At 40.7% G+C, this 23,378-nt stretch overlaps 1 protein-coding gene across 1 annotated transcript in view; it reads left to right on the top strand.

Annotated features, from left to right (window-relative positions):
* Positions 1 to 23,378, top strand: part of LOC127416919 (tumor necrosis factor receptor superfamily member 19L-like) — a 44,943-nt gene that overhangs the window by 5,580 nt on the left and 15,985 nt on the right. Inside the window, exons 2-6 of the mRNA XM_051656520.1 lie at positions 12,812 to 12,886; positions 13,818 to 13,910; positions 15,738 to 15,922; positions 16,089 to 16,141; positions 17,499 to 17,753. Coding sequence (XP_051512480.1) covers positions 12,845 to 12,886; positions 13,818 to 13,910; positions 15,738 to 15,922; positions 16,089 to 16,141; positions 17,499 to 17,753 — 628 coding nt within the window. The 5' untranslated portion in view covers positions 12,812 to 12,844. The remainder of the gene's footprint in view (positions 1 to 12,811; positions 12,887 to 13,817; positions 13,911 to 15,737; positions 15,923 to 16,088; positions 16,142 to 17,498; positions 17,754 to 23,378) is intronic.

The following is a 23,378-nucleotide window of genomic DNA, read 5'->3' as shown; positions in this document are numbered from 1 at the left end:
CCCGAGTCTCTGCCAGTGTTCACGACCACAGAGGTCGTTCCCGAGTCTCTGCCAGTGTTCATGACCAAAGAGGTCGTTCCCGAGTCTCTGCCAGTGTTCACGACCACAGAGGTCGTTCACGAGTCGCTGCCAGTGTTCACGACCACAGAGGTCCTTCCCGAGTCTCTGCCAATGTTCACGACCATAGAGGTCGTTCACGAGTCGCTGCCAGTGTTCACGACCATAGAGGTCGTTTCCCAGTCATCAAGGACTCTTATTCTCGAGCCTCCCACGGCGTCGCCCCTCAAGCGTCCCACGGCCATCCACCTGATCTGCTCTGGTCTCCCTGGTCTCACGGCAGTCCACCTGATCTGCTCTGGTCTTCTGAGACTCCTGGTCATCCGCCTGATCTGCCCTGGTCTCCTTGGTCTCAAGGCTGTCCACCTGATCTGCCCTGGTCCCCTTGGTCTCTTGGCCATTGGCCTGATCTGCTCTGGTCTCCCTGGTCTCATGGCCGTCCACCTGATCTGCTTTGGTCTCCCTGGTCTCACGGCTGTCCTCCTGATCTGCCCTGGCCTCCCACGGCTCTGTTTGCCACAGCTCCACCCCTCGAGCCTCCCACGGCTCCGCCTGCCACGGCTCTGCCCCTCAAGCCTCCCACAGCTCCACCTGCCATGGCTCTGCCCCTCGAGCCTCCCACGGCTCTGCCTGTAACGGCTCCGCCCCTCGAGCCTCCCGCGGCTCCACCTTCCAAGGCTCTACCCCTTGAGCCTCCCATGGCTCCGCCCTCCGAGTCTTCCACGGCTCCACCCTCCAAGTCTTCCATGGCTCCTGACCCTGTTTCAGCCCTGTGGCTGCCAACCAGGCCTGCTAACCCTGTCTCTAGTCTGTGGTCGCCTCCTAGGCCTTCTGACCCTGTCTCTAGTCTGTGGCCACCTCCCAGGCCTCCTGACCCTGTCTCTAGTCTGTGGCCACCAACCAGGCCTTCTGATCCAGTCCCTACCCTGAGGTGCTCTCCTGGGTCCCCTGGCCATCCGCCTGATCTGCTCTGGTCTCCCTGGTCTCATGGCTGTCCACCTGATCTGCTCTGGTCTTCTGAGTCTCCTGGTCATCCGCCTGATCTGCCCTGGTCTCCTTGGTCTCAAGGCTGTCCGCCTGATCTGCCCTGGTCCCCTTGGTCACTTGGCCATCCGCTTGATCTGCTCTGGTCTCCCTGGTCTCATGGCCGTCCACCTTATCTGCTCTGGTCTCCCTGGTCTCACGGCCGTCCGCCTGGTCTGCTCTGGTCTCCTTGGTCTCTCGGCCGTCCCCCTGATCTGATCTGGTCTCTTTGGTCTCCAGCTTCATCTTGGCCCTGCCACCCTTACCAGCCTTCCTTGGGCGTCAGGAGCCACCCATTAGAGGGGGGGCTATGTTACGATTCACTGTTGTCTGCCCTGTGTTTTGCCTCTGTCATCTGTTCCACCCAGACTACACTTCCCATAATCCCCTGCCCTGATCACTTTCAGCTGTTCCCCATTGTTCTCACCTGTGTTCCATTCACTCATTAGTCTTTGTGTATTTAATGCCCTGTTGTTTGCTCATTCCTTGTCAGTTGTTATGTGTTTTGACCTCTCGTGTATTTCCTGTGTTTTCCCACCGTGGATGTTTTCTTTGTTTCTGTGTTTTACCCATTATCCTGTACTCTATTTCATTAAAGTATGTTTCGCCACACCTAGATCCAGCCTCCCGTGACCTCCTTCCTCACGTTACAGTGCTAGACGTAAGGGTAATGCGAAAAAGGGAAATATACCCTTGCCTCAACTCTGAGTATAAGCAATAGTAATAGTGATGTTTGCCTTAGCAAAAATCACTAATAAAGCATACAGAGGAGGAATGTATGTTATCACCCTATAACATAGCTGACATCATTGTTGCAAATAAATATTAACGAAATCCTTATGTTGAGCTGAGATTCTCACAGCTTGATCTGCAAAATAACCTGGAGATAGGCTTGGACTGTAAAATGCAAACAGGCCGTTGCTGAATTTGTAAGACTGCTGGAAAACTAAGGGAATGGAGAGTAACCTAGGGGGACACAATCTCATTATTTCAGTCAGAAAAAAAACTGTATGGCAATGCTTTTTTAATGGGAGAATGGAACAATCCCTGTTCCCATGGGGGAATTCTACCTTCCCAGGCCGGTGAGAGCAGGAATGTTAAATGCACCCATATGCAAGCCCAACGTCAACGAGGAGGCCTCGATTTTGGAAAAACGAACGAAAATCTGACACTGATGAAAGTTGTTTAGATGTAGAGGCTTCTGATCGGAGAATGTGTATGCCTTGACAAAGGAAGCAAGTCTTGCTATGCAAGTTGGTTATCAAATTCTTCTGATCAAGCTAAATGTCTCAAATGAAGAAGGTTACAAACTTTGCCTTTGGTTGGTCACCCACTGTCTGACTCTGTATCTTGTTGAATTTGTAATTCGTATTTGCTTTAGGATTACCTGTGCTGCCCGGTGCTAATTAATGGATGCAGGACATTGTGGAGTGTGCCAGACTAGGTCATGTGGCCCGTCCATCTGATAGTGCGGGGGTAAATTCCTGTCACATGTCTGTCTATGCCCTCTAATGACACGCTGAAAGACTCTGAGGCCCAAACCAAATGTGGCTCCGACACCAAGTGCTGTGTCATCACTTCCTTAATAGCAAGTCACCCTTTATGTTGGTCTTTGTGGCGATGTGTGCGGTAGTGCAAAAGTAAATGTACAGTAACTGCTGCATGAACGCATCTAGCATGAGGCACAGTAAGCTCTCTATATGGGGATTTTAGATGTATCTATGAGGTTTAGAAGATAACTATAACTAGTGGTGTTTACAACTGCATATTGCTTATACTCAGGGTAAGGGTTTTTAAATAATGACAATTCATAGTTACCAGGGGCTGTCAAGCTCCAAAATTGAAAAAAAAAACACCATAAAAGTATGAAGTTTCTTCTATAGTTACAGATTTAGCAGATCTCTGTTGCCTTCTAGGCAGTAATGTCACCCCATCAATCAAACAAGTGGAATCCTACACCAATGAGGCTCTGTCTGACAATGTCATTTTACATTCTCTGCCCAGCTTGTGTTTACTAGAGTAAAATACTTCATGGAAAACTGCAAACAAGAGTAGACAAGTAAACAACAAACAAATTTAAACATAGACACATCCTAATACTTATGAGACAATTATGTATTTAATGGAGACAACCTCAGCTATATTTATGTTGTGAATGGTTCAATCTTATATGAGCTACATTCAGCATATAATAGCAACTTGTATCTATTGGCACGGTCACTGTTATTTTAGGTATGACATCAAGGGCCTTACTTTGGACAGGCAAATGGATTATCTCATACAATAATAGTTTTTTTCTCCAGCAGAAACCACAGCAGAATGATGCACATGGCACATAATCCTGTTTTCATATCTCAGAACTAGTCTTTTAACAGCAAAAGGTCAAAAACAGGAAAGTGAGACACTTCAAAACAAACAACAACACCTTATTTACCTCTACCTTTTATTTGACTCTGAAAAAAAAGTGCTATTTAAATGTTAAGTCATTCTTACTGATTTCACATAAACATAATTTACTGCTCTCCTGGGTTAGTGTTTTTCCCAGTTTTTGTTAGTTCCCTGGTGGTTAGCTGGTCACACAACCTGGTCAAACTGGTAAGGCTGGTCTGCATTGATGGTTTTAGAAGAATTTTGGACACTTTACAGCTTGGCCAGGCTGGGAGTCCAACTGGCTGAACAGATAAACCATTTTAAACCAGCTAAGACCAGTAAACCACCTTAGACTGGTTGAAGGGTGGTAGTTAGCTTGGAAGTTAGTTATATATTTTAATGAGTTTGGCCGTCTAAATTGCTTCAACGTTGGTGGTGTGAATCTCTGGTGTGTTTTGTTGGTTTTAGTGGGGTTTTGGGCAGTTTTCATGTCGACCAGCCTGGAGGACCAGTAAGACCAGCTTAAACTGGCTAAGACCAGCATACCACCTTAGGCTGATTTAAGTTGTTTCTTTTAGCAGCGTAGTTACATATTTAAAATGATATTGCCCCCTTTGAATATCTGAATCACTGGTCTGTTTTAAGGTTTTAGAGGGATTTCAGACATTTTCCAGGTTGGCCAGGGTAGGAGACTAGCTTAAACTAGCTAAGACCTGCCAACCATCTTAGGCAGGTATAAATTGTGTTTTTGTCTTGTTTTTTTTTTTTCAGCCGGATAGGCTAGCTATATATTTAAAAGGATATTTAAGTATCTTCAGTGTTAGAGGTGTGAATCTTTGAGTTGACAGCAAATCGATTTCATTCACATTTCAGCAAAAAGCAGAGTAGACCCAGTATGGTCACGGTAGTCCATACTCCCTTGGTTTCCCCCGTTAGTGTACTATTTTAGTTCTAGATGCACGTTTCGCCATAAGAAATATGAAAGACTTTCAGTCAAATATAGATGAGTAAAATCTGCTTTCGTCTCTGTCTGATGAGGTTTCGCATGATGGTTGTAATTGTTGAATAACAGAGGCAGTGTGGTTGTCACTGTATCACAGCATGTGGCTTGCAAGTAGCTTGAAACATGCAGGATATTTATCAAAACATGCTATAAGCAGCTGAATTCCAACCATGGTGAGTTCTCTTTTATGAAGGAAGTAGCAATGAGTGCAGTGAAATGAAAGTGTCTTGCTATTAAAATCACATGCTATATTTGTCAGCATCATCAGGCTGCTTGGGATTTCAAGAAAAACAGTGGTGGTGAAGAGTTTCAGAGCAAGAACAGGAAGTGACACGTGCTGTTACGATGCTGTCAACATTGAAACTTTGAACTTGTGTGAATCAGAGATACAAAACAAGCTCACTTGTCTTAAACTCTTTTACGTAGCATCACTATTACTATTGCTCACACTTGGGGTAAGGGTTATTTGAAAGTCCCTTACCTTAGTATTAAGCTCTTTGGTGTCCAACTCCGGCTCAAAGCTGTAACACCTAAGCCAACTTCCCTCAAGACCACTTGTGGCATGTACAACCAGCAGCATCATTCCTCTGAGACTTATAACTTGGATGAGGTTAGATGTCAGGGTAGCAAAAGGGTTTCCTGTTGTGGTTGAACATTTATCGGTCTGCAAAAAGTATCCTATTTTGGATTACATTTGTTGACTGACTATCTTGATTTTGATGTGGAATCTCAACTAACCTAATTGAAACTTCTGAGAGGTTAACAAAAACGTTTCAATCAGCCAATGGCTAGACTGTGGTTTCTAGTTTGAAGACTTGTAATGGTGGCGAATGCTCAAACCTCTGAAATTGATACAGAATGTGGTGGCAAGGTTGGACTTCAACGAGCCCAAGAGAGCTCACGTTATGCCTCTCTTTGGCAGTCAAAATGCACTGGTTGCCAGTGGTTGCTCGCATCTAGTTCAAGGCGTTGATGCATGCTTGGCTTCGATCCCCCCCATCTACACTCGCTACTTCAGGTCTGTGTGCCCTCTAGAAGCTTACTATCAGCAGGTGAACTGTGCTTTGTGGACGTGGTAGTATTTCACAGAGGCACAAAATCACTTTCCCGGACTTTCTCTTCAGTTGCTGGTGGAATGACTTTCCAAACTCCACCCGAGCAGCCAATTCTCTAGCCACCTTCAAGAAACATCTTAAGATGCATTTCTTTCGTGAGCACTTGGCCAAATCTTTCTAATGCAATAACTTTCTTCTTGTCTTCTTTCTTCTTAAAAAAATTATTTGTCCATTCTTTTACCACTGTCTCTCACCTTCCTCTCCACTTGTGCTACTCTGAGCAGTTTGTAACTTCTTATTACAGCACTTTACTTATTACTGCCTCCTTAGGATTAATAGCTTCAGCTATGTTACTCAGTTGTAAGTCGCTTTGGATAAAAGTGTCTGCTAAATGCCTAAATGTAAATTCAAACGAATGCTTGCTTTGTCTTGTATGAATGACTTTAAGGCTTGGTTCCGGTCTAGAGCCTTCTGTTTGAGTTCGCCTAGAGCAAGAGCATGATGCTGGCAAGGACTTTAGCTGCAAAATGCAATGCTTCCAAAAGTCAGCTCAGGGCAACCCCTTCATCGTTTACAATTTGTATCATGACAGTTCTGAAAATGGATAATTCTAGGTAATTGTTTTATGTTTGTTGTTGTTTTATTGACTTTATATGGTTTTTCATGCACTTCCAAAGCCACAAAATGGGAAACTGGACAGTACGGAGATGCAAGAGCTCCAAGAACTGTAATTACTGTTCATTCAAGCTTTATAGCTTTTTAATGAAGGAGCTAAATTTAACCAGGCGTGATGCATGTCCGACTGGCAGATGATCTCACTACTACCGCTAAAATGTGAAGGACGAGACATTTCTGGCTGGTGGTTTAATGGTGGGCGGCTGAGGTGGGTGGAGATGGGGGTTCCTGGACTTTTCTTGAAAGTTCTATATTTACTGCTAGTGAACATTTCTCCCGAGAGCCCTGTCATTTGACAAGAAGGGCAACATAACGGTCTTTGCCAAAACTGTAAACTAATTTGTTTGTTGCGCTCATTTATTTGCATGATGCTACATAAAATGGGTGATTTTTCCAAAAATTGTCATTTAACTAGTCTTGAGTTAAGTTGTTCTCTGCCAGATGTGGGTGAGTCTGCCCTTATTCAGGAAGAATCAATGTTGAGTTTCTGTCTGAGATGTTTGATCTGAGTTGGGTTGAGTACTGTGTTGTCTTGTTGAGTCGAAACTCAAAGCTTCAATGATATGATGTTTGATCAGACAGCTTCTTCATTTTCGCTTCTTCATTTGAATCCCCTTAAATCCAGACTTGGATTTTTCTGCTCTGGAAGAGCAGCTTTGATCCAACATTCAATTAGTATTAATTCAATTTACCAGGGCTTAATTAAAGCTACACTATGTAACTTTTGGCTAATCTAGCAGTACTGTGTTGAAGAATCACTATGATCCTCTGTATTATTTTATCTATATTGTTTGTTAATTGTCACCTTAGTTGAGATTTGTATGCTGAGTGTTGGTTTCCATGTGTGTCTGGTTGACAATTTGTTTCTGAAAGTTCACGAAGAGATAAAACCATCATATCATAGACAAGCATTTGCAAATATCCCTCCCTCATTATTAATTTAAAATGATACTATTTTATTACTTTCAAATGCATCATATAGAATTGACTATACATCATGGTCCAACATAAAGTCAACCACTAAATTGACTAATTTTCTCCATACATCACAGTACAATATCTCGTATTCTTAGACACAGTTGCATTAACTGAGAGAAAATTAATTAGAAATAAATAAGATAAGGTCCCATCCAAAAGGGTTCTAAATACCACAGAAGTCGTTCCCGAGTCTCTGCCCATGCTCACATGGGAGACCAGGGCAGATCAGGCGGACAGCCAGGGGACCCAGAAGACCACCTCAGGTAGGGTAGGGACTGGATCAGGAGGTCTAGTTGGCGGCCACAGGGCTGAAACAGGGTCAGGAGGCCTGGGTGGTGACCACAGGGACGAGATAGGGTCAGGAGGCCTGGGAAGTGGCCACAGACTAGAGACTGGAGCCGTGGAAGACTCTGAGGGCGGAGCCATGGAAGGCGGAGCCGTAGGAGGCTCGAGGGGCGAAGCCGTGGCAGGCGGAGCCATGGCAGGCTCGAGGGGCGAAGCCGTGGAAGGCAGAGCCATGGCAGGCTCGAGGGGCGAAGCCGTGGCAGGCTCGAGGGGTGAAGCCGTGGAAGGCACAGCTGTGGCAGGCTCGAGGGGTGAAGCCGTGGAAGGCAGAGCCATGGCAGGCTCGAGGGGCAAAGCCATGGAAGGCGGAGCTGTGGCAGGCTCGAGGGGCGAAGCCGTGGAAGGTGGAGCCGTGGAAGGCTTAGCCGTGGCAGGCTCGAGGGGCAAAGCCATGGAAGGCGGAGCTGTTGCAGGCTCGAGGGGCGAAGCCGTGGAAGGTGGAGCCATGGCAGGCTCGAGGGGCGAAGCCGTGGAAGGCTTAGTCATGGCAGGCTCGAGGGGCAAAGCCATGGAAGGCGGAGCTGTGGCAGGCTCGAGGGGTGAAGCCGTGGAAGGTGGAGCCATGGCAGGCTCGAGGGGCGAAGCCGTGGAAGGCTTAGCCGTGGCAGGCTCGATACAAAGATTCCTGGATGACTGGGAAACGACCTCCGTGGGCGCGAAAATGGGAAGAGACTCGGGAACGACCGCTGTGGTCGTGCACACTGGCAGAGCCTCGGGAATGACCTCTGTGGTCATGGGCATGGGCAGAGACTCAGGAATGACCTCTGTGGTCATGAACACTGGCAGAGACTTGAGAGTAGAAGCCTTTCTTCTCCTCCTCCTCCTCCGGACGGCCGAAGTTGGCAATGCTGGCTCTGGGACGGACGAGGCTGGCAACACTGGTTCTGGGACTGACGAGGTTGGCAACGCAGGCTCTGGGACGGACGAGGCTTCCAGCTCGTTGGCCGTGGCAGGTGTGGGCATTGGCCGTGGCAGATGTGGCCGCTTGCCGTGGCAGGTGTGGGCATTGGCCGTGGCAGGCGTGGCGTTGGCCGTGGCAGGCGTGGGCATTGGCCGTGGCAGGCGTGGGCACTGACAATTTGTGAGGAAGGGTCTTCATGGCCCTACGCACTGACATCAGTGCAGGATCATTCAACTTGGAGACAGGGGCCATGGAAGGCTTCGAGACAGGAGCCACGGGAGTCTTGGAGCAAGGAGTCACAGAAGGCTTGGCTGTGACATGGCGTGGAGCAGACTCAGAGGTGGCCATGACATTGCGTGGAGCAGACTCAGACGTGGCCATGACATGGTGTGGAGCAGACTCAGACTTGACTGTGACAAGGCATGGAGCCGACTGTGGCATGGCTGTGAAAAGGCACGGAGCAGACTGAGGCATGGCTGTGACATGGCGTGGAGCAGACTCAGATTTGACTGTAATATGGTGTGGAGTGGTCTTGGGCATGGAAGGCTCAGAAGCTGGAATCGGAATAGAGAGAGGAGGATCCTCTGAAGCGAGAGTTTCTAATATTAGCTTCACGTATTCCTCCCACGTGTAATCTCTGATCTCTGGCAATTCCCACCACTGGCAAGCTGTGAGTCCGATCTGGTATATGGATTTAGGGTGGAATCATCAAATCCTGTGTGGCAGGCTACAGTGCTGAAGAAATGGGAGTATTCCCTTATCGATAAGTCCGCCTGGCTCAGTTGCACGAAGTATGCCACTAGATCCATTTTGTGGTGAGTTGTTCTGTAACGTTTGGAAGGAAGTCACGAGAGCTGGATCTAGACAAAGCTAAAGTTTAATAGAAAATAAAGCAAAGTACAAAAACACGGTAAACACTGGAACAAGGCAGAACTAGGAAATAAAACAAACATTACATCCATGATAGGAACCGATACATGAACAGGAGAAAACACAACAACTCACAAAGACTGGGTAGAAATCAGGGCATTATATACACAGGGGTAAATGAGGAAATGAAACACAGGTGAGAACAATAGGGAACAGCTAGCAGTGATGAGGGCAGAGAATTATGGGAAGTGTAGTCCGGGGGAAACAGATGACAGGCAAAACACAAGGCAAAATAACAGTGAATCATGACAAAAACCTTGTCAAATCCTGGGATTTTTTTTACAGTGCAGGTAAGCAGCATATCCTCCGCTGTTGTTTTGATTTATTGAAAACAATTGTTTTAAAATAAATAACCTTAGAAAAGTTAGGCAACGATGACATTAGGAAACGATTTCTAGTCATATCAGAGAAAGTCAAATGGTGGAAACGGTGCAAATGGTGGAAATTACTACTGCTAACTTAGCTAGCAGTCAAACAGACCAAGTTAGTAACTGGTTTAGATTTTGGCATTGTTACCAGCATAAAGTAATTTTTTTTCCATTGGCCTTCCTTGAAAATGAAATTGAAAGCACTGCAGTACCATAATCCATAATAAAATGCCCCCATTAGAGAACTACCTGGCGAATTATAGGTCCAATAAAATATCTTACCTGTCAAGCAAGAAAAAGCCATCTCTCGGTTGGTTTTAAATCCTTTAAGATGTCGGAGTTGTTGCCACCTCTGAAAAAGCCAAGCCGATGTTGTTTCGTGTTTTATTATTATGGGCTCTGTCGCTTTCCCTTTTTGCTTGCAGACTCTTCTCAGTTTGAGGTTTCTTTATTTTGAAAATGGGTGATTCCCCAGAGGATTGCCTTTTTGAATGATCCATGGTCAGTGTCGCTTATTTGTTGTGGCTACAAGCTTTCAGCTTCAAACTACTACTACCACACCTATCACGCACATGCACTGTATAGCTGGACCTTCTTTTCTTTATTTGCGGACATGACGTAAACACGCTCGGACGAATGACAGAAATATGCAGTTTCCTGCCAAATCCATCCCAACAGCTCTAAAATATAAATCATTATTTTAGGCCTACCATTGTGAATCGGGGTAAGGCAAAAACATGGTTTGGAAGATGGAGTGTCGGTGTGCTTGCTCATTAATTATTTTTTTGTTCATTTCTAACAAAAAAATAATAAATCTTACATAGTGTAGCTTTAATGAGAATTAATTGGTTTGTGAAGATCGCAGTGACTTTTCCAAGTATTACATGTTCTTGGATAAACATCTTTTGTTATCCTGACCCTAACCCTACTGTACATTACTGTATTGTAAGTTGTTATTTTGTATGTAGTGGTGGGTAAAAATATTGTTTTTCCGATTAATCACAATCTTCATTTGAACGATATCTTGATATTGATTCTTAAATCCCAAGATCAGTCTTTCACTCAGTGTGCAACCCTCTACTACAATGAGAGGGAATCACTTGCATTTGCAACCAAATTTCACGCTATGCGACTCAAGAGAAAATATTTGGCAACTGGCTGGTAAATGTTTTCATTTCACCAGTATTTGTGTAGTTTAGTTGTGAAGTGTTCAGCAGCGAGATCCTTTCACAGCGTGTTGAGAGTAAAAGTTGTTCCGTGTAATGTGTGTTCAAGGACGAGATCCGCGCAACCCATTTATCATTGAATACTGTCTCTTTTAATACCCTTTCTGTTCTTTACAGTGAGTTGTTGATCAAAAACAACTGCAAAAAACATTTAATTCTAATCATGCATCGCACAGCCATTCGAGTCCTCTCTAGTTAACATGCGCTGTTTACAGAAATGCCGTTTTTTTTGTTAAAGAGACAGTACTGGTTTTAGCATGTGTTCAACAAATCAGTGCAAATACTTGTAAATAGTTCAAATTATGCAATTTAACAATAAATATGTAACAAAAATAATATATGAAATATAATATCTTATTTATGGATTGAATACATTTATTTGTTCATTTTTAAAAAGCCAAAATGTGAACAAAATGATGAAAAAGTAATACAATGTAATTATTAAAATTAATATTTTCCTAATGTACCTAGTTAAAAGGTCCCCTGTATAATTAACAGCATTAGCTGGGAGATAATTTGTTTTATACTGTATGTAAGCAAAAGGGACATTATAACTGAAATAAACCCATATGAATCGATATTGAATCGAATTGAAATCGAACCAAGAGCTTGTGAATCGTAACCTAATTGAATTGGGAAATCTGTATCAATACCCAAGCCTAATTGTATGTAATGTATCCGTTCTTATTTTTGTCACCCATTTTCTTAAGGGTTTGAAGAGCCTGACTGCATGGTACTGAAAACATTTGCTGATTTCAAAAAAATAGAAGAAACGTGAAAGAATTGCAGACAGACACATGTTGTCTGAGCTTAATTATTGTGTTTATACATTCATTCATGTTTTTGATGTTTCTAGTCTTTATTTTTTTTTATCCATTCAGTTGAGTTTAGAAAAGATTTACTTAAAAAAAAAAAAAAAAAAAAAAAAGACTCTACAACAAATTCTTCGACAAACCAAAATACAGCCTTTAAACCTTAATGTAAATCACGGGTAAGGCTCACATGATTGGAGGACTGTGGTAGAGGAGGAGGGGCCTGTCTCATGTTGTGGGAGAGCCGTGGTTTTGAGTGGCAGTATAAATAATGAGAGCATTATGAAGACAGGTACAGTGTTACTCTTAGCGAGGGTTGCCATATTGAGCAGAGCATCTGTTACCAGGGCAACAGAGATTAACAGCACGCTGGGGTAAGTGTGGAAGTATCAGTTAGCACCTGTGTGTTAGTACTGTCTTTTCTGTTGTCTCGGCGACAAGATCAAGGCATTGCAGGTGTCTGGTTATCCTTCTTAGCTCAAGATTTCTTTGTTTCAGTTTGTCTTTAAGTTTGTGCAGCTGTATTATGCAAAGTTGTAGCAAGGCGGTAGTTATCGTACAATACTTCAAAGTGGAAATATGGACATAAGTCCATAAGACATAAGCTTTTGTATTGGTCAACAGTTGTAATTTAGTCCTTAAAGGAATGGTTCGCCCAATAATGGAAAGTCTGTCATTTACTTTAAGAAACCGAATGACTTTCTTCTGTTGATCGCTTTGATTTAGAGTATGTTTGTGTATGAGCATCTATAAAGAATGATGCTACTGCAGAACTCTATGACCTACCCTTCAGAGAATCAGTTCATTTACTCTTTTGCTCCAGTGGATCTAGTTAGTGGGTTCTGGCCTGACTGGGCATGTTTTGGCTAAAAGTAGGCCAAGACAAGCAAAGCTACCCAAAAACCACAGCCCACTTTAGCTTAGCAGTTTATTTTTACACACATACAAAGCCACAACAGTGGCCGTCAGAAGAGAGCTTCAGTCTAAGTGCTATTTATCATTGATTATAATGTTATGTTGTTATATTTGTTGTATGTGTCACTGAGTGCCTCTTACATTTTTTTTCAGATTTCATGAGTATAGAAGAACATCTTGAAGACGATGAAGAACCACCTTTACTGCTCAGCTCCTGTCTGTCTCATCGTAAGTATGCTCGATAACACAACACTGTTCATTTAAGAATCTCTTTCTCCAGCACATCCTCACACACACTCTCTATCTGTACCACAGATAAGTGTTAAGTAGTCAGTGATGAATTGATGATGGACAATAAAGTGAGGATTCTCTCCTTGGAAAACCATCTATATACTCATACTTTACTCACACTATATTATACTATACTGACCTGTAATGCTCTGTACTGTCTTAAACGACATTATACTATACTGTACTATATTGTACTGAACTTTATTGCAGTGCAGAACACTGTACTATTCTGCCCTATTTGATATTATACTGCATTATCCTATAGTATAAGACTCTACACTATAATATGCTATATTGTTCTACACTGTATTGAACTATACTGTACTATTCTGCACTTTACAATACTGTACTGCGTTATACTGTACTATTTTGCACCATCCTATACTGCAGTGCAGTATACTACACTACTGAACTATCTTATACTATTACTTATTATACTTTACTGCACTATCCTATACAATACTGTTCTATACTGCAGTGCAGTATACTGTACTATAATGCACTCTCCTATACTGTACTATACTATACTGTAATATACTGCACCATCCTATATTGTACTGTAACTGTACTATACTGCACTATCCTATACTGTACTGTAATATATTGGACTTTCATATCCTATATTGTAGTGCAGTACACTGTACAATAATGTACTACTTTACACCGTAATATCCACTCTACACCTCTTTACTCTACAACACAACACTTCACATATTTGCCTCTTGAGATGACATGTTTTCAGGGACAAAGAACACTTTCCAACCTTCTAAGCACTCAAACAGCTTTGTCGCTTTCTAGCTTAACAAATAAATGGCTTGTATATTTGTATATCTTTTATAATAATGATCATGTTTGTGTCTCTCTGTAGCTGCTGGAGTTATGGGGTACAGTAGTGGCGCAGTGTCAGTGGGACGAGGGCTGTGTGTGTCCGCTCTGTCCAGCGGGAAAGGAGCCTACCATGGTGAGACAAAACAGTCCCCCAACACTCAAACAAAGCAAAACTCGCTGCATTCAATCACACTCCAGAAAGCACCTCCTGGTTCCAGTACATCCAACGTTTTGCTTTTATACAAATGAATCATTCCCGTTTGGTCATACAGTACTGTGCAAAAGTTTTATGCTCTTGTGAAAAATGTTGCATAGTGAGGATGTCTTCAAAAATAATGCCATAAATAGTTTTCATTTATCAATTAACATCTTACAAAGTCCAGTAAACATAAAAGAGCTAAATCAATATTCGGCGTGACCACCTTTGCCTTTAAAACAACACCAATTCTCCTAGGTACACCTGGACACAGTTTTTCTTGGTTGTTGGCAGATAGGATGTTCCAAGCTTCTTGGAGAATTCACCACAGTTCTTCTATCTATTTAGGCTGTCTCAATTGCGTCTGTCTCTTTATGTAATCTCAGACTGACTTGATGTTCAGTGGGGGGCTTTGTGGGGGCCATGACATCTGTTGCAGAGCACCCTGTTCTTCTAATCTTTTCTATTTGCAAATGTAATGTTTGGGAGTCTAAAATGTATTTTTCCTATTGACACACTAAAGTTGAAGATATAAATAACCATCTTAAAACAAATGCTTTTGTGAAACATCTTATGTGCCTAAAACTTTTGCACAGTACTGTACATTGGAAATAATACACCAAATAATATAAAGAGGTGTTGCTTTATTGTATTTATGCACGTAAAGATTTCTATGGGTTCTTTTGTGAACTTGAAAACCAAATCCCAAACATTTTTGTAGGTAAAACTCACGTCACATTTCTCCCCAATATTAAAAGAAAAAATGTAACAAAAAAAATTATTATAAATATTAATTAATTAGTTAATTAATACTGTTTTTTGTAAGGGATAATGTACAGTCAGTCAGTTATCACAAAATAAACCCCCAACAGGGTGAACAGGACCCTGACGCGAAACGGAGGACTCCTGTGTCAGCCTGAAGGGGTTTATTTTGAGATAACAACTGGCTGACTGTACATTATCCCACATATTACATGGCTTCTAACCAATTAAATAAATACATGAACATAAAATGTTGATTTACATTGAAATTATGTAAATAAGTGAGAAGAAATAAATCGCTGAACAGCTGAATTTATGACTGTCTGACTGCTTATTATGCGTCTTACTACAAAACTACTTGCCAAATAAATAAATGCACATGAAACATTGATTTGAATTTAAATTATTTGATTAGCTTACTTGTAGAGATCGCACAGTGATCACGATGGGTCGCAAAACCCGGATGACCTGTCTGATATGTGGAGGTGCGGTTGTTACTGAGCAATATCAGACCACTAGATGGCGCTATTGACCAATCAGAATCAAGTATTCCAGAGAGCCGTGTAATAAAATGTTTTAATAGTGTTGTTTTATATTGTTTAAATATTTTTAAGACTATTAAGATTTTTTTTTTACTTTACTCTCATAACAATTAAGCACATTTATAAACTTAATTTAAGTCAGGACAATTTAAAAATGTTACAATTTGAATAATAAATCATTATGTTCTTTTGCATTACAGTAATAAGGATTTGGGGAAAGCAAAAACAAAATATAATTGGTCATTACTTTCTCTTCTTTCTCTAATGTCCCGAACATATTTTGACTGGTTTTGTGATATTTACCCTTTTATGAAATTTCAAAATTAGGTTATTTTATTGATCCTCTCTAAAGTGCATTTCCCTCCCCTTTCAAGAAATTGACACTACTGTTTAAGAAAAATAACACTTCATACTTTCATAAAGTTTGTGATCACATAATTCGAGTGGTGTATTTTTTAAGGCTTGTGGGAAAGCTGAGGGTCCCGGTGTGACTGAATCATGCCGGATTTGCCCAGCAGGCAGCTTCTCAGATGCCCCTGACACTAAGCCGTGCCGCCCACATACCTCCTGCAGAGAACTCAACCGCTGGATCCTCACCGCACCGACCTCACATTCTGACACCATGTGTGGAGGATGTCTTCCTGGGTAAAGAACAGAAAATATTTATCGTCCATGTACAAATACTCTGGAGTGAATATACCCATTACACGTTTATGATTTGTCCTTCTGATACCAGTTAAACAAACACATGGTGCCACAACAAATTTGTTTGTCATAGTATAAAAGTTTCCAAAACTGACATATTTTTCAGGTTTCACCCTGCTGCTACATGGAAGACCTCCACCCTCCATGCCTGCATCAGGAGTAAGTGTTTATAAGCGTTCTAAATCAATATCATGTGAAATTTCCATAACGGACTGGGAAAGTGGATGCCAGACCCAACTGTTTGCTTAGTTTTGGTCATTCAGCTATAAAAACAATTATGAAAAAGTACAATATTTTTGGTCGCTGTACCACGGTCATAGCATAGTATTTTTTTTAAGTAACTTGGAGTACCATGTAAATATCATGGTATATGAAAAAGGTAATCAGACATTATAATAAGCAGCTTGATTTTTACTCTTTCTGAAGAAAATATTAGCGATGCAAAGCTCACCAAGCACCATGCTAGGTTGTTGTGATTGGTTGTCAGGGTGATGGTAGGTGGTTGCTTACTGGCCCAATTTAAAAAGGGCCCACCCCGAAGTCTTTCTATGATTTTCAAAGGCCGAATTCACAAAAATCTTCTTAAGAAAGAAAATGTAGAACGTTCTTAGGATAATAAGAAGAAGTTCATGTGAAAGTTTCTAGCTATAAATGTTAATGGTTTAAGAAAAAAATGAGAATATTCATGTTCTTTTTTGTAAAAAACCAAACTCTTACTGTGAGCAATAGTAATAGTGATGCTTGCCTTAGGAAACACAACTAAGGTTGCGTTCCACTTCACATTTAACATCCACTCGCTCACTCCCCTAAGCGCTTCCCCTCGGGGGAATCCCCACTGCCAATTTTTAAGTCCGTTCCACTTCGTTAAGTGAGCAAGGGAAGTTTTTGTTGACAGACCTTCAACCCCTTGATTTTGACTGGGGGAGCGAGCCTACTGTACTTCAGGCAGCTCCATATCTCACAGTGCAACTCGATTGTGACATGACAGCAGATTGCACTTTATAAACCCCACCCCCACACAACTCTAATGTTTGATGGAGGTGAAGTTAGGTCAGTTAAGCAGTTTAGAAAAGTTACATTGAGACTTAACAGCATAATATTTGTAGCTACCTTAAACTATTTATCACACAGTGTATGTGTTCATTGTTATGTTAACATTTTCATTTGTGTAAATCTTGATTAATCCTTTCTAACAATTCATTCTAATGAAAAAAAAAACTTAAACATACGAGATTTATACATAAGCCTCTGAAATCAATCTCCAAAAACAATGTTTTCTCAGGTGCAAAAATCACTAAATAATTTCACAAAAAGCCTTCAACATGCTCCAAGTGATCAAGTGTTTAGGGTGTTTCAGTTAAACCCATTGTACATCTTCCGCCAGTAGTGGACACTCGCGCAACGTAAGCAATGACGAACATCGGAGTCCATAAGACGGAGTGAAGTTTGCGAGGGAAGGGGATACAAATTTGAAATGGAACTCAGCCTAATTATGTCATGTGTGGTTATTCTACAGAGCCATACAGCCGCCGCAAACGTAACGTTGGTAAGAGCACCCCCAGCATGTCCGGAGTGGGAAGTGCAAACTCCACCAGCATTCACGGTCCAGAGGAGAAGAGCACTGAGTATGCTGTGTTTGCACTGGTGCCTATCTTCTGTGTGATGGGACTGCTGGGGATTTTCATCTGCAACCTATTGAAGAAGAAGGGCTTCCACTGCAATGCCGAGAAAGAGGCCTTGGATGAAGAATCTGCCACCCCACAGAAAGAAGGTACACACCTAGATGTATGATTAATACTTTTGACAGGTGTTTAAAATGATGTCCACTCATATGAGATATATAAAACGGTGTTTTATTCTACATGAGTTTGGTTCCTCTGCTTCATCATGGTGGCAAACGTTCACAACGAGCCATTATTACAACTTGTTTTCAATAAATGGTACATTTTGACTGGGAAGGAAGTTTTGAGTTCTGAAAGTCACACTATGTTTTTAATAGTACAATGAACTTTTTTATCTCAATGAATGAACAAACTTTTTATTTCTTGTGATATGACCCTATTAAAGAAACCACATAATTGAACCTCCCTGAAATCAAATACCTGAATGAACTGAAGCACATGTTTTAAATAAATGACAATAAAACAAAAAAACCAAGCATACACCCATATCTTAATATGGAGCAGAATATACTGTAATCTGATTTCCCTTAAAATCACCAGGCCTTATAGTTTAATATGAGTGTAGTATGAAAAGCAACAGAGACCAAATCATTACACCAAAACCCATCTCCTAAGGGTTGGAAACCAAGAGAGAAACTGAATAAAATCAAAGAGAACATAAGGAGATAGAACATAATAGACAGATATCCCCTCTTTGTGTCCATATGTGAATAAGTGGGTGTAACTGCAGCCATTGTGAGTCTGATAAGCTGAGTGATTTCTCTGCAGTAGCACTAGAATATGGTGATTCTGGTTTTGCTTGTAAAGCGGGTAAGTCTCCAAGAACTAGCGTGTAATTCATGCATCAATCACAGCATATTTTACAGCTGAGTAAGTGGAGTAACAGAGCTTGAATTTGGGGTTGTAGTCAGGACTTCATTCACATTTCATTTACACTTATGCATTTGACAGATGCTTTGATCTAAAGCGACTTACAGTGAATTCCTGGTATAAATGTGAAAATGTGGGAATCAAACTCATGTCCTTGGTAGTCGAGCTATAGATAGCCAAATTGGATGATGGTTTATGAGAACTACACTGCTAGTAACATGCCATATTAACTAACATTAGGTAAATTAGGTACATGTAGCTACTCTCAGCTATTCAGCAAAACAGTGTGGCAATTGCTGCCATTCCTATTTCCATGGTACCTGCGACTTCTTTGATTGGTGGATCTTCCTTAAGGATTTTGAGTATTGTCTTAGTTAACCAGGAACTTTTTCTAAAAAATGAAGTTGAAACTTCACATAGCATGACTGGTGCTAGCAACACCAAGGTTTGAATTGAAACGCACTGACACGAGCTAGCTACCTAACAACGCCAGGGTCACAAGTTCAAATCAAAACACACTCTTAAATGTATTTTATGAATATACTGTAAGTGGGTTTATAGATTATGCATAAATGACTATTCCATCTTTTAACAACATTTGAGCTCATGGTAGCTCTATCTTGAAAGGTTTACTAATTCTAAAAATGACTTTTGCAATGAAGATTTTAAAAAGACATTTTTGTGCTGGTCCTGCACCATTTGGCACCCTTTGATATTTACATGGTGCTCTAAGATATATGTCCAAAAAAATGGAAATGTGCTTACCTGCAGTATAGAGTCATTTACAAGCTGTACACACAGGTGTTGAACTTCATTAAGACATTCTTCATTGTTGTCAAATGATAGCATAGATTTACAGGTTTGATTTCAATGGATTGTAGGTAAATATTCCACTTCATCCAGCGCTCTCTGTGTTCTAAAGTATTCTGGTTTACTGAGCGAGAAACCACTTCAGACGATTCGGTTTGTGTGGGAGCCATACAGTGATTCCGACTGAATGGAAAGCTGATTCAGAATGTTTTGCTAGGCCATTTGAGCAATTCATTGAAAAGAAACGACTTAAAATTTCAATTAATTTTCAAACCACACATCGCTAGTTTTGATTCTAAATCCCCGACAGAAACGCGGGACACATGATTGACAAAAAATCATGCCTGTTGTCTTGGCGAAATGCGCTCGTGCATTCGGGTGACTGCGTTTTTGTGAGAGCACGTGACTTTGTTTTGTTTCTGTTTTGCCTCATGTCTCTCAGTCTTGCGTCATACCCCGCCTCCTTGTTTGCTCATTATTAGTTAATTTGTTACTCCTGCCCATTAACCTGTTTGATAAAAATAAATAATTATATAGTTAAATAATAATTGTATTTAGAACCCCAGTGAGCAAGCCAAAGGCGACTGTGGCAAGGAACACAAAACTCCATAAGATGTTGGTTAATGGTGAAAAATAACCTTTGGAGAATCCAGGATCACTTTGGGGGCCAGTTCCCCTCTACATAAACAGCATGAATATAATGCCAATATTAGTTATTTGTGTGCAGTGCAAGTCATGGTTTAAAATTTTTAAACTAAGTGTTAAGGACCAGTGTTTAAAAACTGATTTTGTATGAACTGTAAGATTCGTCTTTGAAGTTCATCCTGGATTAACTGCAGAAGTTCACATAGATGCATTGTCCTTTGTTAGTTGGCTGATGAAGGCTTTTGTTGGCAATTAATTGATAGTCTATGTATTCATATTTCAAGAGTGTAGTCCATCAATAAACAAAAGTGATGCAGGCAGAGATCAATGAGGTGCATCTCAGTTTAACCGTCAGGTCATTTCAGTGAGGTGAATCCCGAGGTTGAGACAGGGAAACAAATAGAATAATATTAGCGTAGATGCCATTAAACTTATTGCAGAGTTATAGATTATGAGAAATGTTTCTGAGAAATGTTTCTGGTTCTGGCAGACCTAACTAAAGCAGCCTAATTGTGAGTTGATGGATAAATTAGGTTTATACCTGGCTAAATAGATGAGTCTTTAATCTAGTCTTAAACTAAGTGAGTGTGTCTGAGTCCCGAATGGTGTTAGGGAGACTCTTCCATAGTTTTGGAGCCAAATAGGAAAAGGAACTACCTCCTTTTGTGGATTTTGATATTCTAGGAACAATTAACAGGTCAGAAATTTATGATCGTTATGAAAGTGGTGGAATGTAGCATGGTAGAAGTTAATTTAAGTTCTGTGGAGCTAGACTATTCAAACTTTGTATGTAGTTACTGAATTTTAAAATTAATACGAAATTTAACAGGTAGCCAATATAACGACAATAAAATTGGGCTAATATGATCATCTTTCTTGGTTCTAGTCAGCACTCTGGCAGCTGCATTTTGAACCAATTGAAGTTTATTTATTGAACTTGCAGTACATCCTCCCAGTAATGACAATAACAATAATCTAGTCTTGAGGTCATGAAAACATGAATTACTTTTTCGGCATCAGCAACAGAGAGCATGTGTCTTAACTTAGCAATATTTCTGAGGTGGAAGAATGCTGTTCTACAAACATTTGTAATTTGATTTTCAAAGGACAGATTGGTATCAAATATAACACCTAAGTTCTTCGCTGTAGAAGACGATGTAACAGTACATCCATTGATTCATCGAAATTGTATTTTAGCGGCTTATTTTTAGAGGTTTCTGATCCAATAATTAGTACCTCTGTTTTGTCAGAACTGAGTAGAAGGAAATTTCTGGGCATCCAATCTTTGATTTCATTGATACACTGCTAATTTGGAGAATTGTGAAATTTCGTCGGGTTTAGAAGAAATATAAAGTATATTGGTATCATCAGCATAACAGTGGAAATTTATTCCACGATTCCTGATAATATCTCCCAGGGGAAGCATATATAAGGAGAAAAGCAGAGGCCCTAAAACTGATCCCTGTGGCACTCCATACCTAAATTTTGTTTGATTTGACAATTCCTCATTTACACATACAAAGTGGTAGCGGTCTGATAAATGGGACCTGAACCATGCTAATGCAAGTCCACTAATGCCAACATAATTCTCCAGCCTATTCAAGAGAATGTGGTGATCTATGATGTCAAAGGTAGCAGTAAGATCTAAAAGCACTAGAAGAGAAATGCAGCTGCGATCAGATAATAAAAGCAAGTCATTTGTAACTCTGATAATGCAGTCTCTGTACTGTGTTGGGGCCTAATTCCTGACTGAATTTGTTCATATATTTACATAGTTGGGAGGACACTACCTTTTCTAGTATTTTTGATATAAATGGGAGATTTGAAATCGGTCTATAATTAGCCAATTCGCCAGGATCAAGTTGTGGCTTTTTAATAAGCGGTTTGATAACTGTCATTTTAAAGATTCTTAGGACATGTCCTAAGGATAGCGAGGAGTTAATAATGTTAAGAAGAGGTTCTGAGATTACAGAGAATACCTCTTTTAAAAGCTTAGTTGGTATTGGATCTAACATACATGTTGTGGCTTTTGATTTTTTGATAAGTTTTGTTAGCTCTTCATGACCTATGACAGGGAAGGATTGAAGTTGCTCGTGAGGAAAATTATGAGACACTGTTTTCTGAGGTGCTGTGACAGTCGATTGCATAATTTCAATTTTATTTCTGATGATTTCTATTTTATCAGAAAAGAAATTCATGAAGTCATTACAAATGTGCTGCGATGGAATATCTGGTTCAGTCGTGGCTTTATTCCTAAACAATTTAGCCACAGTACTGAATAAACACCTAGGATTGTTGTGGTTATTTTCTATGAGTTTGCTAAAATATGCTGACCTGGCAGCTTTTAATGCCTGTTTGTAAATACAGACACTATCTTTCCATGCACCGCGAAGTACCTCTGATCTTTTATTCTTCCACTTGCGCTCCATTTTCCGAGCTGCTCTCTGTGTGATCATTGTACCATGGTGTGGGGCTTTTTTCTTTAATCATAAATCATAACAAGCAGTTAATTAACAATTAAATATAATTTTAATTACAGATCTGCTTCTGAGTTAAAACCTGGCCCATCAAAACTATATTAATGCATCATATCTAACAATAAGACCTGGAAACAACTGAGAAATTAACTTTTAATAATGTTTTCCTTGTACCTGGATTAGCTGTGCATGTACTGTATATGTACTGTAGTACTTATACATAGTTGTTAAAAAGGTCTTCATTCAGAGAATGCAACATCCACAGTAGGCAATTAGAGAAAAAAAATGTGTGATGCAGCAATTTTCATTTAGGATCAAAGCACGTTTAATTATTTTCAGGCAACAAGAATTGGTGTAGTTCCAAAAATGTATTGTGATAAACCCTTTGGCCTTTAGTTTCATGAAAAAATTATTGGAACAAAATTAACCGGTTATAATGGGTTACCAGCATTTAAAAATAACATTTTCACTTTAGAACGATTGAAAATTGATTTGTTCCGGTTTTCGGTTATGTTCTGCTAAAAAAATTTGTTTGTTTTCAGTTTTCATTCTTTGAACCATTTTTAGTCCCTGTACTCAAGAACAATAAAAATAGCATGTCTTGTTACATCAAACACCATTTATGTGAGAAATCAAGGGAACACGGCGTATTCAAAATATCACAAGATATATATGTAGTGTTTAATAATGAAAGTTACTAGCTGGACGTTGCATTGAAAAGCTTGTGTTGTGTAAGTCTGGTTTGGATCCAGGACGCTATCGAGCAAGTGAGGATATCTAGGATGATATGGCCTCTGGAGTGTAGCATAAAATGCGCCATGCCATCTCTGTCACTTCCACTCTGTTTTACGTAAGCGTTCCTTGTCGATTTCTGGTTCCAGAACCAAAATGTCTTTCCTTGGCACTTTCAAA

The sequence above is a fragment of the Myxocyprinus asiaticus genome, chromosome 26 (genome assembly GCF_019703515.2).
Source record: "Myxocyprinus asiaticus isolate MX2 ecotype Aquarium Trade chromosome 26, UBuf_Myxa_2, whole genome shotgun sequence".
Lineage (NCBI taxonomy): Eukaryota > Metazoa > Chordata > Actinopteri > Cypriniformes > Catostomidae > Myxocyprinus > Myxocyprinus asiaticus.
Note: the sequence above shows the minus strand (reverse complement) of the source record. Positions and strands in the feature narration are given on the sequence as shown.